General features: G+C 57.1%; 1 protein-coding gene across 1 annotated transcript in view; it reads left to right on the top strand.

The window, feature by feature from the left end:
• The window catches only part of DNAH17 (dynein axonemal heavy chain 17), a gene marked incomplete at its 5' end in the record, with an annotated part of 39,974 nt that overhangs the window by 3,426 nt on the left and 23,892 nt on the right, over positions 1 to 12,656 (top strand). The window contains 30 exons of the mRNA XM_082327093.1: positions 73 to 240; positions 447 to 563; positions 765 to 1,033; positions 1,150 to 1,345; positions 1,483 to 1,629; positions 1,990 to 2,098; positions 2,375 to 2,478; positions 2,582 to 2,722; positions 3,133 to 3,276; positions 3,513 to 3,695; positions 3,795 to 4,049; positions 4,166 to 4,335; positions 4,600 to 4,822; positions 4,903 to 5,019; positions 5,172 to 5,258; positions 5,408 to 5,560; positions 6,172 to 6,420; positions 6,648 to 6,770; positions 6,999 to 7,346; positions 7,426 to 7,517; positions 7,705 to 7,831; positions 8,060 to 8,212; positions 8,649 to 8,774; positions 8,940 to 9,047; positions 9,189 to 9,320; positions 9,800 to 9,960; positions 10,044 to 10,200; positions 10,643 to 10,747; positions 11,260 to 11,417; positions 12,034 to 12,172. Coding sequence (XP_082183219.1) covers positions 73 to 240; positions 447 to 563; positions 765 to 1,033; positions 1,150 to 1,345; positions 1,483 to 1,629; positions 1,990 to 2,098; positions 2,375 to 2,478; positions 2,582 to 2,722; positions 3,133 to 3,276; positions 3,513 to 3,695; positions 3,795 to 4,049; positions 4,166 to 4,335; positions 4,600 to 4,822; positions 4,903 to 5,019; positions 5,172 to 5,258; positions 5,408 to 5,560; positions 6,172 to 6,420; positions 6,648 to 6,770; positions 6,999 to 7,346; positions 7,426 to 7,517; positions 7,705 to 7,831; positions 8,060 to 8,212; positions 8,649 to 8,774; positions 8,940 to 9,047; positions 9,189 to 9,320; positions 9,800 to 9,960; positions 10,044 to 10,200; positions 10,643 to 10,747; positions 11,260 to 11,417; positions 12,034 to 12,172 — 4,761 coding nt within the window. The remainder of the gene's footprint in view (positions 1 to 72; positions 241 to 446; positions 564 to 764; positions 1,034 to 1,149; positions 1,346 to 1,482; positions 1,630 to 1,989; positions 2,099 to 2,374; positions 2,479 to 2,581; positions 2,723 to 3,132; positions 3,277 to 3,512; positions 3,696 to 3,794; positions 4,050 to 4,165; positions 4,336 to 4,599; positions 4,823 to 4,902; positions 5,020 to 5,171; positions 5,259 to 5,407; positions 5,561 to 6,171; positions 6,421 to 6,647; positions 6,771 to 6,998; positions 7,347 to 7,425; positions 7,518 to 7,704; positions 7,832 to 8,059; positions 8,213 to 8,648; positions 8,775 to 8,939; positions 9,048 to 9,188; positions 9,321 to 9,799; positions 9,961 to 10,043; positions 10,201 to 10,642; positions 10,748 to 11,259; positions 11,418 to 12,033; positions 12,173 to 12,656) is intronic.

The following is a 12,656-nucleotide window of genomic DNA, read 5'->3' as shown; positions in this document are numbered from 1 at the left end:
CAGCCCTGCACACGGGGAGCCAGGGTTTGCCACTGAAATGAGCTGGGTGAGATGATGGATTGTGCTCGCCAGGAGCTGTACCAGACAGCTATCGAGTTTCTGAAGCTGGAGAAGGCGGAGATGGGAGGAGTGAGAGGAAATATCCTTGGGAGCCAGGTGTTTCAGATCTACGAGGAGGTGTCTGAACTCATCAAGGGTTTTGCTGATTGCAAATATGATCCTTTAGATCCTGCAGAAGAGGTGAGTGTATGCATTTGCTAATTAAAAAAATCTCTTGCCAGAGCTCACTGGAAGAGCTGCGTGTAAAACTGTCCCATGCCAGCAGGCGTGCTTGCTTTGGGGCAGGTCACAGGGCTCCAGGGTGTCCGGGTTCCATGACTCCTTCAGGAAGGATTTGGGAAGGAAGCGCAGAAGCTGCGCCGGCTTAAATCATTTTGCTCTTGCAGCAATTGAACAAAGACTTTGCAGAGTTCCAGGAGAAGATTCAGGACGTGGATAGGCGACTGGCCACCATCCTCTGCCATGCCTTTGATGACTGCAACTGCCTGGCATCTGCTGTGAAGGTACACGTGCCCCCTCCGGCTCGATGGGTCCTGCCCTCGGGCACGGGGTGTCCTTGCCTGAGCGCCCGGAGGCTGGCAGCAGGCATGCTGCCTGCAGCCCAGTGCGCCGCACCCACGCGCTTGGGAGTGACCGTGAGGGTGTCACCGGGCCGTTCCGGCGATGCTCCGGAGCACAGAAGCCAACGCCTTTTCCTCCCGCAGTTGGTGCACATGTTTGCCTCCCTGCTGGAGCGACCTTTGATAAATGCTGAGATTTCCCCTTATTACTCAGTCCTGCTGGGAATGTTCAACACCGAGCTGGATAATGTGAAGGCACTGTATGATGCCCAGACCGCTTCCCCGCCACTGCATGGGGGGGGCCTGTCCATCAACAAAAACATGCCGCCGGTGGCCGGGCAGCTGAAGTGGGCTCTGGAGCTGCAGCAGCGGCTGGAGGGGCCACACAGGGACTTGTTCGCCATCAGCCACCCGTACGTGTGGGTCACCCCATCACCCCACGGGGACGTGGGGCAGCAGCCGGGGCAGGATTCAGCCCGGGGTGTGTGTCCCCCTGTGCTCTACTACTTCTTTATCGTGACCTTGACAGTGTGATGTTCAGCGCTGAAGCTAGACGGGTGTCCAGGAAGTATGGAGAAATGATGGGATTGCTGCAAGGTTACCGCAGGAAGGTCTACGAGGAATGGGTGCACGGAGCCGGCCAGGACTGCCACTTCAGCCTGGAGCAGCCCTTGATCCTGAGGGACCCCGACTCTTCCCTCCTCAGCGTGAACTTCAGCAAAGAGGTCGGTGCTGATGCAGGCGCCAGCCTGGTGCAGGGGAACGCCAGCGATCTGAATGTAAATCTGACTTTCTCAGAAGCTGTGGTGAGATGTTTCGGGTTTTACTAACAAGCCTTGTCTCCGGCCATTGTGGCTTGCAGCTCGTTGCCGTTCTGCGGGAGGTGAAGTACTTGAACTTCCAGCAGCAGAAGGATATCCCGGGCAGTGCTGAGAGCCTCTTTGCTCAAAATGAGACTTTCCAAAAGTTTGTGGACAACCTGGGTCTTATCGTTGGCTGGTACAATGAGGCAGGTTGCAAAGGGGAGACAACCCGGCTGCTTTTCCATGCCCTGAGCACTGGCCAGGCTGAGACTGACTGGGGAGCCCCCAGGGGAGAGGCTCTTAGGAAATGGGTCCTGGAAGCCCGGGGGGTTGGGGTACACCGGGCACGTCCCTGGCACCCCGGATCCCTGCCCATTCCATGGCTGAGCCAAGCTGCTGCTGCTGCTGCTGCCATCCCACCGGCCTCCTTCCACCCCCAAGTTCCGTGTCGGTGGGGTGGGGACCCCATTCCTCTGTAAAACCGGTGCCCTAGCAAGCGCGTCTCAGCTGGAGCAGGGTCATTCTTCCACCTGCAGCTCTCACCTATGGATGCGTTGCCCCCGCAGGTGAAGCAGAGGCTGCTGCCGGTGGAGTTCCCACTGGTGGCAGGGGAGCTGGAGGCCGTGGACGGCCAGCTGGCCAGCGCGGAGCACACCCTGTTTTGGCACCATGAAGGTACAAACACACCCTTGGCTGCCCAAGGCCAGAGATCCTCTTTGTGTGTTTCAGGGGGTCCCTGGCCCCCGGCACCATCCCGCCCAGCGGCTGCCCTTGGGTCCCCACAGCCAGCACACCCCAAAACGTGGACCCCCACCCTGCAGGCACGGGTGGGTGGGTGAGGACAGGGTTCCCCCCCCCATGGTGAATAGCCCTGAAGTGTCCCGACCACAGCTTGCTGCCTTGGAGGCGTCTGCATAACCTGTCAAGCCTGGACATGCATTTTCCTTCCAGGCGTCATGGAGTACATCCAAGAGATGAGGGAGATCTTGTACGACTTGCAGACCAGGGTCCAAAAAGCAAAGTTAAACACGGAAAATATCACCCAGCTGATGGAGGTAGCTTTTGCTGGTGCTTTGTGAGTGCCTTCCTGGGAAGCCTCCTGCAGGGATTTACCCTTCCCCAGCACAGTGGAGCAGCCCTGTCATCTTCTCCCTGCAGGAGTGCTCAGCCGCTCCCTTGTTTGAAAGGAAAGACAACAAAGAGGCAGCGCTCTTGGACCTGGACGGGAAAGCAAACACCTTAACCAAGCGCTATGCTGCCATTAGGGATGCAGGCACAAAGATCCAAGAGATGGTGGAGGTGAGACACATCCCAGGACGCTTCAGTCGGAATTAGATTAACGAGGAGTGTGTCCGGCGCTCGCGTGCTGCGGTGCTCTGAACCCAGTGGTGTCCCCCCTTTTGTAACTGTGAGCTTTGGACTCAAACCTGGGGTGCAATCCTCCGGTCTCTGCTGAGCCAAGGGTCCAGTGAAGGACCATAAAACACCGCACACGGACTCCAGAAATCCTCTGCCCTCCCGGGGTGAGGTCTTGGCTACAGCTTCTGGTGTTGTACAGCTGGAGAAGGGAAGGATGCAGGATCTGTGCGACGGCCAGGCAGGACAAACCCGTGGGGGCCATGAGAGGGGACTCACTCGCGGTGTTAGAAGCTGATACGTTTGCTGGGTATTTATTAACAAGTATTAGTTGGGTTTTTTTCTGCTTGCAGGAGAATGCAGATCTGTTTAAGGCTGACAAGTCGTTGCAGATATGGCTGGACTATGTGGGATACATAGATGGAATCGTGCTGGATGGACTCTTCAGTCTTGTCCACAAATCTCTGCAGCTGCTGCTCACCAACATGGCCCCTGACGTAGGTCCAGGCTTCCCCTGCAGCGCAGTGCCCGTTCTTTGCCCGTCCTTGGGATGTCCCACGGCTCGCTGTTTGGTGGCCAAACGTGCGCATCCCAGTGCTCCCCGGCGCACCCGGGCAGCGAGCGCCAGAGGTGCTGGCGTCCCCCTTGTCCCCACTGCGGGGGGACCATGGGGCTGGGGGCCGGGGTGGGCACAGGAGGGACCTGAAGCACGCGGGTCGCTGACCTGTTTCAGGCCGACGTGGCCCCGTTGTTCGAGGTGCGCATGGAGCTGTGTGACGGCAGAGTGCGGTACCATCCCTCACTGGAGGTGGGAGACGACAACAGCTTCTTGGAGCTCATGGAGAGCCTGCTCAGTGATATCTACGCGGCCACATCATGTGTGCCTCGGCTGCTGGAGGGGAAGCTGAGCTACAAGGTCAGTCCATGGCGGGTGGCACCTCCCAGCTGAGCCGGAGGTGGGCGAGGATGCCCGGTCCCCTGAGTCAGTCCCCAAGAGCTCTGCCCGTCCCTTCAGACCACCCTGGAGGAGCAGGCGGACCTCAGCAGGATGCGGGAGGAGGTGGTGTCACTGGTGGTCAGCGCCATGACAGAAGGCGAGGAGTACAGTGCTGGCTTTGAAGAGCAAGCCCACCTGTGGCTGGAGGATGCTGTGGAGTTCCTGCAGCGCTTCCTCACCTTGGGTAGTGCCCCCAGCCCTGAGGAGCTGGAGACGCGGCCGGAGGAGCCCGCAGCCGACGGGACCCCGTCCCTCCAGCTCTTTCAACAGGAGGTACAGGGCGGGTGCTTGGGATGCACTGGGTGCCCCAGAGAACACTGGGTGCCCGGGGAGATGCTGGGTGCCCGGAGAGGTGCCAGCCACGGGCTGTGACCAGCTCTCATCCCCAGATCGATGCGTGCGAGGCGCTGTGCGAGGAGGTGTCGGGGTTCGCGAACACCGAGGTGTTTGGGGGGTGGCTGCAAAGCGACTGCCGCCCCTTCAAGCAGGCGCTACTGAGCGCCGTCAGGCGCCGGGGCCTGGCACTCCGGCAGCACCTTGCCAGCCACGTCACCACCAGGTAGGAGCCTGGCAAGCTCCCCGCCAGGGACAGGGCACTTCTGGTGACCGGAGCCCAGCTGGGCTGTTGCAAAGGCACCATTGTCTGCTGGGGCAGGGCTGCCCCCCAAGGGACAGAGTCCTGGGGGCATGGGTAAAGCTGCCAGGCATCCCTGGGGGTGAGTCCCTGGGGGGCTGTGCCCTGCAGAGTGAGCCCCAAGCAGTCACGGGGGTGGCCATGGGCCCCGGCGGGGACGCCCAGTGAGCACCGCCGCCTTCCTCCCAGCCTCCAGGAGCTGAAGGATTTCATCCGAGAGGCGAATGCTGGCTTGAGTAAACCGCTGGAGGAAGGAGACTATGATGGGCTGGTGGAGGTGATGGGGCACCTGATGAGGGTCAAGGAAAGGCAGGCGGTGACCGACAACATGTTTGAACCCCTGAAGGAAACGGTTGCCCTGCTCAGCACTTATGGAGAGGAGATGCCAGAGGAGATCCACCTGCAGCTCCACGTGAGCTGCTCGGGGTGCGGGGGGGCCGGGCGCAGGCTCCCTGGGGCCAGGCTGCCAACACCGTGCGGTGCTCACTGCAGGACCTCCCTGAGCACTGGGACAGCACCAAGAAGCTCTGCCTGCGTGTCAAGCAGAGCGCGGCACCCCTGCAAGCCAACGAGGTCAACATCATCCGCAGGAAGTGCCAGCAGTTCGAGGTGCCTGCCCCGGGGCTTGGGGACGGGAGAGGGGCGAGCGAGCAGCTTCCTGGGTGTTTTGGGAAGACCCCGCTGCTCTCCTCGACTGCCAGCTCTTGGCTGCCCCTCCTGAGCCCCGTCTGCCCCTCTTGAGCCCCGTCCTCCCCGTGCAGGTCCGGCAGCACACCTTCCGGGAGAGGTTCCGGGAAAAAGCCCCTTTTTCGTACACTGACCCAGACCCCTACAAGTCCTTGAACAAGGTAAGGAAGGGGACGATGCCAGGGCCGCTGCTGTCCCTGCCTGCACTGCCCGACTGCCCCTGGCTCTGTGCACCGAGCCATCGCTGGGATAGGAGACGTGTCCCTGTCACACAGTCCCCAGCTGAGACCTTTGCTTTTTCTCTGGCCAGCAACAGAAGAGCATCACCGCCATGGAAAGCGACATGGCAGCCCTGTCCAAGTCAGCTGGGCTGTTTGAAGTGTCGGTCCCAGAATATAAACAGCTCAAAGCATGCCACAGGGAGGTGCGCTTGCTGAAGGAGCTCTGGGACATGATCGTCCTGGTACGTAGCACGGTCTGTGAGCCAGCACGATGGGGAGGGCAGGAGGAGGCAGGAGCACGGGGATGTGCAGAACAGGCTTCTGGGGTGTGCTGGCTTGGTCCTCACAGTTTTGAAATTCCTGAGGCCGTGACGAGCTGCCCAGCGTCCACAGATGGTGGCTACTGGTAGCTGTCTGCGGTCAAGCACAGTGGCTGGGAACCCTGGACTCAGTGCTAGCCTCTGTGCCACGGCACGACGCCCAACGCTGCCTCCAGGCAAGGGCTTGACAGCAGGCTGCTGTTGGCAGGCGTGGGCACCTGGCGTGGGCACCCTGCGCCAGCTGGGCATTGCCAGCCAAAGGTGCAAAGTTGTTGTAGCTCCTCCGAGAGTCTCATTGCTGTGAGAGGTGGTATGAGACATGGGGCAGGTTGTCACAGCATTAGAGCAGGTCTGCTGGTGCGGGCGCTGCGCACCCCAGCATGGGTGCAATGGGTGCGCGGGCACTGGGTATGCATGTGTGGGAGGCATGGCGGGTGCGTGGGGTGTGCAAGCACTGGGTATACTGCTCTTCATCCCAGGCAGGAATGCTTCTGCTAATCACAAGTCCTGTGAAAATGTATTCCCGAATTCAGGTTAACACAACCATTGATGACTGGAAGACCACCAAGTGGAAGGATATCAATGTTGAGCAGATGGATATCGATTGTAAGAAATTTGCTAAAGATATTCGGACCTTGGATAAGGAGATGAGGAGCTGGGATGCATTCATAGGGCTGGACAATAGTGTGAAGAACATGATAAAGTCCCTACGCGCTGTGAACGAGCTGCAGAACCCGGCCATCAGGGACCGGCACTGGCACGAGCTCATGCAGGCAACCAAGGTGCTCCCAGCCCTCCCACCCTTCCCTGGTTCCAACCCCCGACCCGGGAGGCTCCCGAGATTTGCATCTATCGGGGGAAGCATGCAATCTGTTTTAAAAGCTGGTCATACACAAATATTTGTGTAGGGTCTTTAAACCTGGGTGTTAATGAGCTCGTTTGGGCGAGCCACTGGGCTGCTTCTCCGTGGAGGGAAGTCCATGCCCCGATGGTGCTGGTTCTGCTCCAGGTGAATTTCACGATGTCTGAGGACACAACCCTCGCGGATCTGCTGCAGCTGAACCTGCACAAGTTTGAGGATGAGGTTCATGGCATCGTGGACAAAGCCATGAAAGAGTCAGGGATGGAGAAGGTAAATGGGGCTCGGTTCCTACCCTGCTTTGCTGAGATCCCTGCTCCAATGCGGCTCTGTGGCTGTTAGCGCTCATGTTCCTGCTCTTGGGGGCTGGAGTCCACACACAGCGCGGCACCCATGGAGCTCATGCTCTGGAGGAGGCACTCCTGTTGCTGCCTTGCCTTTCTGCAGGGCCTGGGACTTGGCACCACAGAGTCCAGCTCATTTCTCATGCCTCATCTGCAGGTGCTGAACACCCTGGATGCTACTTGGGCGACGATGCGGTTCGAGCACGAGCCCCACGCCAGGACCGGCATTGTGCTGCTCAAGTCGGATGAGGTGCTCATCGAGACACTGGAGGACAACCAAGTGCAGCTGCAGAACCTGATGACCTCCAAGTACCTAGCCTTCTTCCTTCAGGAGGTGTCGGGCTGGCAGCAGAAGCTGTCGACCACCGACTCCGTTATCAGCATCTGGTTTGAGGTGCAGAGGACGTGGAGTCACCTGGAAAGCATCTTCATCGGCTCCGAAGACATCCGCAGTCAACTGCCGGAGGACTCAAAGCATTTTGATGCTATCAATGAAGATTTCAAAGTGCGAAGCCTGTCGCCCCCCAGGCCCCCGAGAGCTCACCACCAGTTCAGGTAGAGCTGAAGCATTTTTCCTCTTGCAGAAATTAATGGCCGATGCGGTAAAAACTCCCAATGTGATTGAAGCTACAAACAAGCCTGGTCTCTATGACAAGCTAGAAGCGTTGCAGAAAAGGTGAGGTTTGAGTTGGCCTGGTCTGGTGAAGCGTTATGGGGAGGCCTCCACTGGCTGGTCTAGGGCTAAAGGAAGAGTTTGATTTCTCCAAAGTGGTGCCTTCCTCAACATGGCAATGACTTTACAAAGAGTAAAAATTAATGTGTGGATGTTTTAACTGCAGTTTTCCTTCCTTGTTTTCTGTTAGATTGGCGCTCTGTGAGAAGGCTTTGGCTGAATACCTCGAGACAAAAAGACTGGCTTTTCCCAGATTCTACTTTGTTTCCTCTGCAGACCTGCTTGATATTTTATCTAATGGGAATGAGCCAGCCGAGGTATGGGTTGAGTGCAAAGCGTGGAGGCAAGTCCTGTGTCTCTTGCGTGCTAACTTGTTATTGCAGTTTTAAAATATTTTTCATCCTAACAGACGGAACACCGTCCCTGGTACCCCGCTTCTCAGGGATGCAGCGCCCTGAGAGACATGCAGGAGTTAATCCAAGAGGTGATTACACCTCTGCATGGGACCAGGGGTCCCTGACCCTCCACCGTGCCTCTGTTCTCAGGTGTCCCGTCATCTGCCAAAGCTGTTCGACAGTCTGGCTAAACTGAAGTTCAAGATGAGTCCGGACAAAAAGCCCCTGAAGGTTGGCCTGGGGATGTTCAGTAGGGACGAGGAGTACGTGCCCCTCGACGCAGAATGTGACTTGTCTGGCCAGGTCAGCCGAGCTCTGTGGAGCCTCCGCTTGCGGGGGCAGAGGCGGGCAGGTTCAGGACGGGGACAAGCCTTTTGCTTGTTGTGCACTAACAGCCTGGCAGCAGTTTTAAAATGCAATCGTGAAGCTTTCAGCCAAAAAACAAACCCAGAAATGGGAAGCGGGGAGCCACTTTACTGGAACAGGCTGCCCAGGGAAGTGGTTGAGTCCCCATCCCTGGAGGTATTTATAGGATGGATAGACGTGGTGCTTAGGGACATGGTTTAGTGGTGGACTTGGCAGTGCTGGGTTAACGGTTGGACTCGATGATCTTAAGGGTCTTTTCCAACCTTAGCAATTCTATGATTCTATGACTTGCATGCTGCCACGGGGTTGTGCAGCCAGACCGGACACAGGCTGGGAACCACTCTCTCAGGGTTTGCTGGATGTGACCCTCTAGGTCGAGGTTTGGCTGAACCGAGTGCTGGCGAGCATGCGCTCCACGCTGCGGCACCTGATCCCCGAGGCCGTGGTGACCTACGAGGAGAAACCGCGGGAGCAGTGGGTGTTTGACTACCCGGCACAGGTAGGAGCTGCCACGCGGGGCTGGGCTGGCCGGTGGCTCCGTGAGCCGAGGTCCGAGAGGAGGAGCAAGCACGGAGCTGGGGAGGTGCAGGCGCCTGCCCCGAGCCATCGCAGGGACGGCGTATTTCCCTTTATGGCCACATCTTGTCCCTGTGGTTTGCTGTAGGTTGCTCTGACGTGCACCCAGATCTGGTGGACTACAGAAGTCGGCATTGCCTTCTCAAGGCTGGAGGAAGGCTATGAGAACGCAATGAAGGATTACAACAAAAAGCAGGTTTGCATCCCTCGGACCTGACCTGGAGCTGTTCTGCAGCCCCTCTCTGCTCGGAAGAGGCGAGGTCCAGTCTGAGGGGTCACCGGGAAATGGGCAGAGTGTGATGTCATTTTTCTGTTCATCATTTCTTTCCTTCCTCAGATTACTCAGCTAAATGCACTGATTTCACTACTCATTGGAAACCTAACTGCAGGAGACAGGATGAAGATCATGACAATCTGTACCATTGATGTCCACGCCAGGGATGTTGTGGCCAAAATGATCCTTGCGAAGGTATTCGTTGCAAGAGAATGTTTTTACTGCCTTGTATCTTGGCGCTTCTGAGCAAAGATTTCATGTTATTTTATTACTTTCCAATATTTTCAAAGTATCCCGATTGCGTGAGGAAACCACACATGGGGTGTTAGCGCTGCATGGGAGCTGGGGAGATGACAGCACAGCCGGGGTCAGACAGGACTGGACTGGGTCTCATGCAAAACCAGATCAAGGAGCAGCTTTGCTGGTTCCTGCTGCACTCAGTGGGAGCTGGGAGCCTCGGCACAGGGCTGTGCACTGCGGGTGCGGGGTGGGCTGGGCCACATGGCACAACAGTCCTCATCCACCCCAGCATTGCATTGGGACCCGTTTTTATGCTGTCCTCATGTACAGAGGTGACAAATGGTCCCAGCACGTGTTTGGGAGCTCGCTGTGCCGGCAGGTCGGGGCAGGCAGCACCGGTGCCTGCCTGCCCTCCACAGCTGGCTGCTCCGCAGGTGGAGAGTGCCCAGGCGTTCACCTGGCAGTCCCAGCTCCGGCACCGCTGGGACGAGGGGAGGAGGCACTGCTACGCCAACATCTGCGACGCTCAGCTCCAGTATTCCTATGAGTACCTGGGGAACACCCCCCGGCTGGTCATCACCCCCCTGACGGATCGGTAGGGATTTGGCTCCCCACGCCTCCCGCTGCCCGCGCCATGCTGCCGGCACCGCTCAGCCCTGCCCACCCTCCCCTCCGCAGGTGCTACATCACCCTGACGCAGTCCCTCCACCTCTTCATGGGGGGGGCCCCCGCCGGCCCCGCGGGCACTGGGAAGACGGAGACCACCAAGGACCTGGGCCGGGCGGTGGGCATGATGGTCTATGTCTTCAACTGCTCCGAGCAAATGGACTACAAGGTATGGTGCGGGGGAGCGGGATGGCGGCACCAAGGTGAGAGCCGTGGGTTGTCTGCCAAGACAAGGGGGGGACCCTTTTTCAGGAGGCACCACTGCAGCGTACACCCCCCGTGTCCAGCTGCAGCATCCATTGCCCATGCCCTGAAGCTGCTCTCCTCTCCCTGGCTCGGCAGCCAGCGAGAAATGTGTGGGTCCAGCAGCAGCTCTTACTGCCATCCCATGCCACTGACTCCCACCACGGCTCCGGCCAGCTCGTGTCCCTGGATGCCCATGGGGAGCCCAGGGGGGCTGTAATGCTGTGGGACATTTCCCTAGGGAACAGCACAAACCATAAAAGCCATGAGCAGCTCCCCACACTTGAGCTTTCTTAACAAATCCCCACGTTGCAATCTCCATGTAAAAGCTCAGTGTCTGAAGCCCGTCTCTGGTGCTTTCTCTCCAGTCTTGCGGCAACATCTACAAGGGGCTTGCTCAGACTGGTGCCTGGGGCTGTTTCGATGAATTCAATCGCATCTCAGTGGAGGTTTTGTCCGTGATTGCTGTGCAGGTACATACAAAACCAGCAGCAGCATGGGGTGCCATAGGGACTGGATGAGCCCTCTCAGCGTTTCCAGTTCACGTACTGAACGTTGTCTCAGTTAAACCTGCCTTTCAAAGGGATGGTTTAGAGCTATTTCCACTGTGTCATGCTGGGAGGCAAATGGAGGGAAAGCACAGCAGTATGGAGGCTTTGGGCATGTTTAAGATCACGCAGCCCAGCTGTGTCCCATCCCAGTGACCCGTCACGCCCCCCCCCCCCCCCCCCCCCGGCTCTGCCATCACCTGGGGACAGGGTGTCGTGGTGCCTGGGAAAATGCTGATTTGAGGCCAGCTCTCCTGAGCCTGGGGATTGCTATGCTGCCATGGCTTTGGCAAGCTCTCAGTGTTATTTCTAGCATTGCCAATGGCACGACCGAACCTCCAGGCTCATTTTCTGCCGGCGGTCAGTGAGGGTGAGCTGGGGGTGCAGGGCAGGGAGCCACGGGGCTGCCAGCACTGACACCTCTTCTTGCCTGCCAGGTGAAATGTGTTCAAGATGCAATTCGTGCCAAGAAGAAAACATTCAATTTCCTTGGAGAGACGATCGCTCTGATCCCGTCGGTTGGGCTGTTCATTACCATGAATCCTGGCTATGCAGGACGGACAGAACTGCCTGAAAATTTAAAAGCTCTGTTCAGGTACTCGTAGGCAGACGGGTCAGTATGTAACTGGCAGTCGTTACAGCATTTACCTCTGCGGTAATATTCGTGTGCTACATCCATAACATGACCTAAGCCTTTGCTGGTGCAAACAAGGATATTTGTGTGTACTGGTGGCCTTCGTGTAAGGGAGACCTTTGCACCCCAGGACAGCCCTGCTCAAAGCCCCTGAGATGGTCAGAGGCTGGGAGAGCTGGGCTGCTCAGGCTGGGGAAGAAGATGCTTGAGGTGTTTAATTGCTACCTTTGGCTAAAATCCGATTGAGAATAAGGAAAAAAAGGTGGTCAGGCACTGGAAGGGGTGGCCCAGGGATGCTATGGGATCTCTGTCCTTCGAGGAACTCAAAATGTGACAGGAGAAGCCCCAGGGTGACTGATTGACCTGTGATATGAGCCCTGCTTGGAGCAGGAGGCTGGACAAGACGCCTCCAGAGACCCCATCCAGCATAAATTACTGCCCGATCCTCTGATGCTAACAGAAGCAGGGAATGATTTATATTGAAAACCTGGGTACGAATTCTTGCTGGCTGTGGGAGGGCACGGGGCGTGTGGATGTCTGTGCACAGCCCTGCTAACCTGCCGCTGCTCTTCTCCAGACCCTGTGCCATGGTGGTCCCCGATTTTGAACTGATCTGTGAAATCATGCTTGTTGCAGAAGGTTTTATGGATGCTAAGCTTCTAGCAAGAAAGTTCATTACTTTGTACACACTCTGCAAAGAGCTACTATCTAAACAGGTAATTTAACAATATTGCAAGGTTCTTTAAGACGAAAGTGTTCATTTGAATTTCAAACCTGACGGATTGTAGTAGGATTGCTGGTAATAATGTGCTGGCTGACGTTCTGCATAGTTCAGGTCTATGGCTGGACAAATTCCACTTCCACGCTGGTGCATCCTACAGCATATTTCTGCCTTCTGGAAGAAATCAAGCAGTCCAAAAATAGAATAGAATACAGCCAGTTAAGATGAGAGCACCCAGATATTATTCATCTCAGCAGAAGTGATTTACAATAAAAACGTGCTTCCAGGAAGCAAGCCAGACTGCCCTTCACCTCGTGACTGACTGGGGCTTCTCTTGTAAATAAGCTCCTTTTAAGTCCAGTCTGCTGGGCACTGTGTGGATAACCTGGGTGTGGGGCGATGGACAGGGTGTTTCTCTGTAGTGTTGTTTAAAGCAGTTCTCCCTCACTGAAGTGGAATTGTAATACTTTTTGCTGTCT

Source organism: Platalea leucorodia, assembly GCF_965183815.1.
Source record: "Platalea leucorodia genome assembly, chromosome: 14".
NCBI lineage: Eukaryota > Metazoa > Chordata > Aves > Pelecaniformes > Threskiornithidae > Platalea > Platalea leucorodia.
This window is presented reverse-complemented; position numbering and strand designations above follow the sequence as displayed.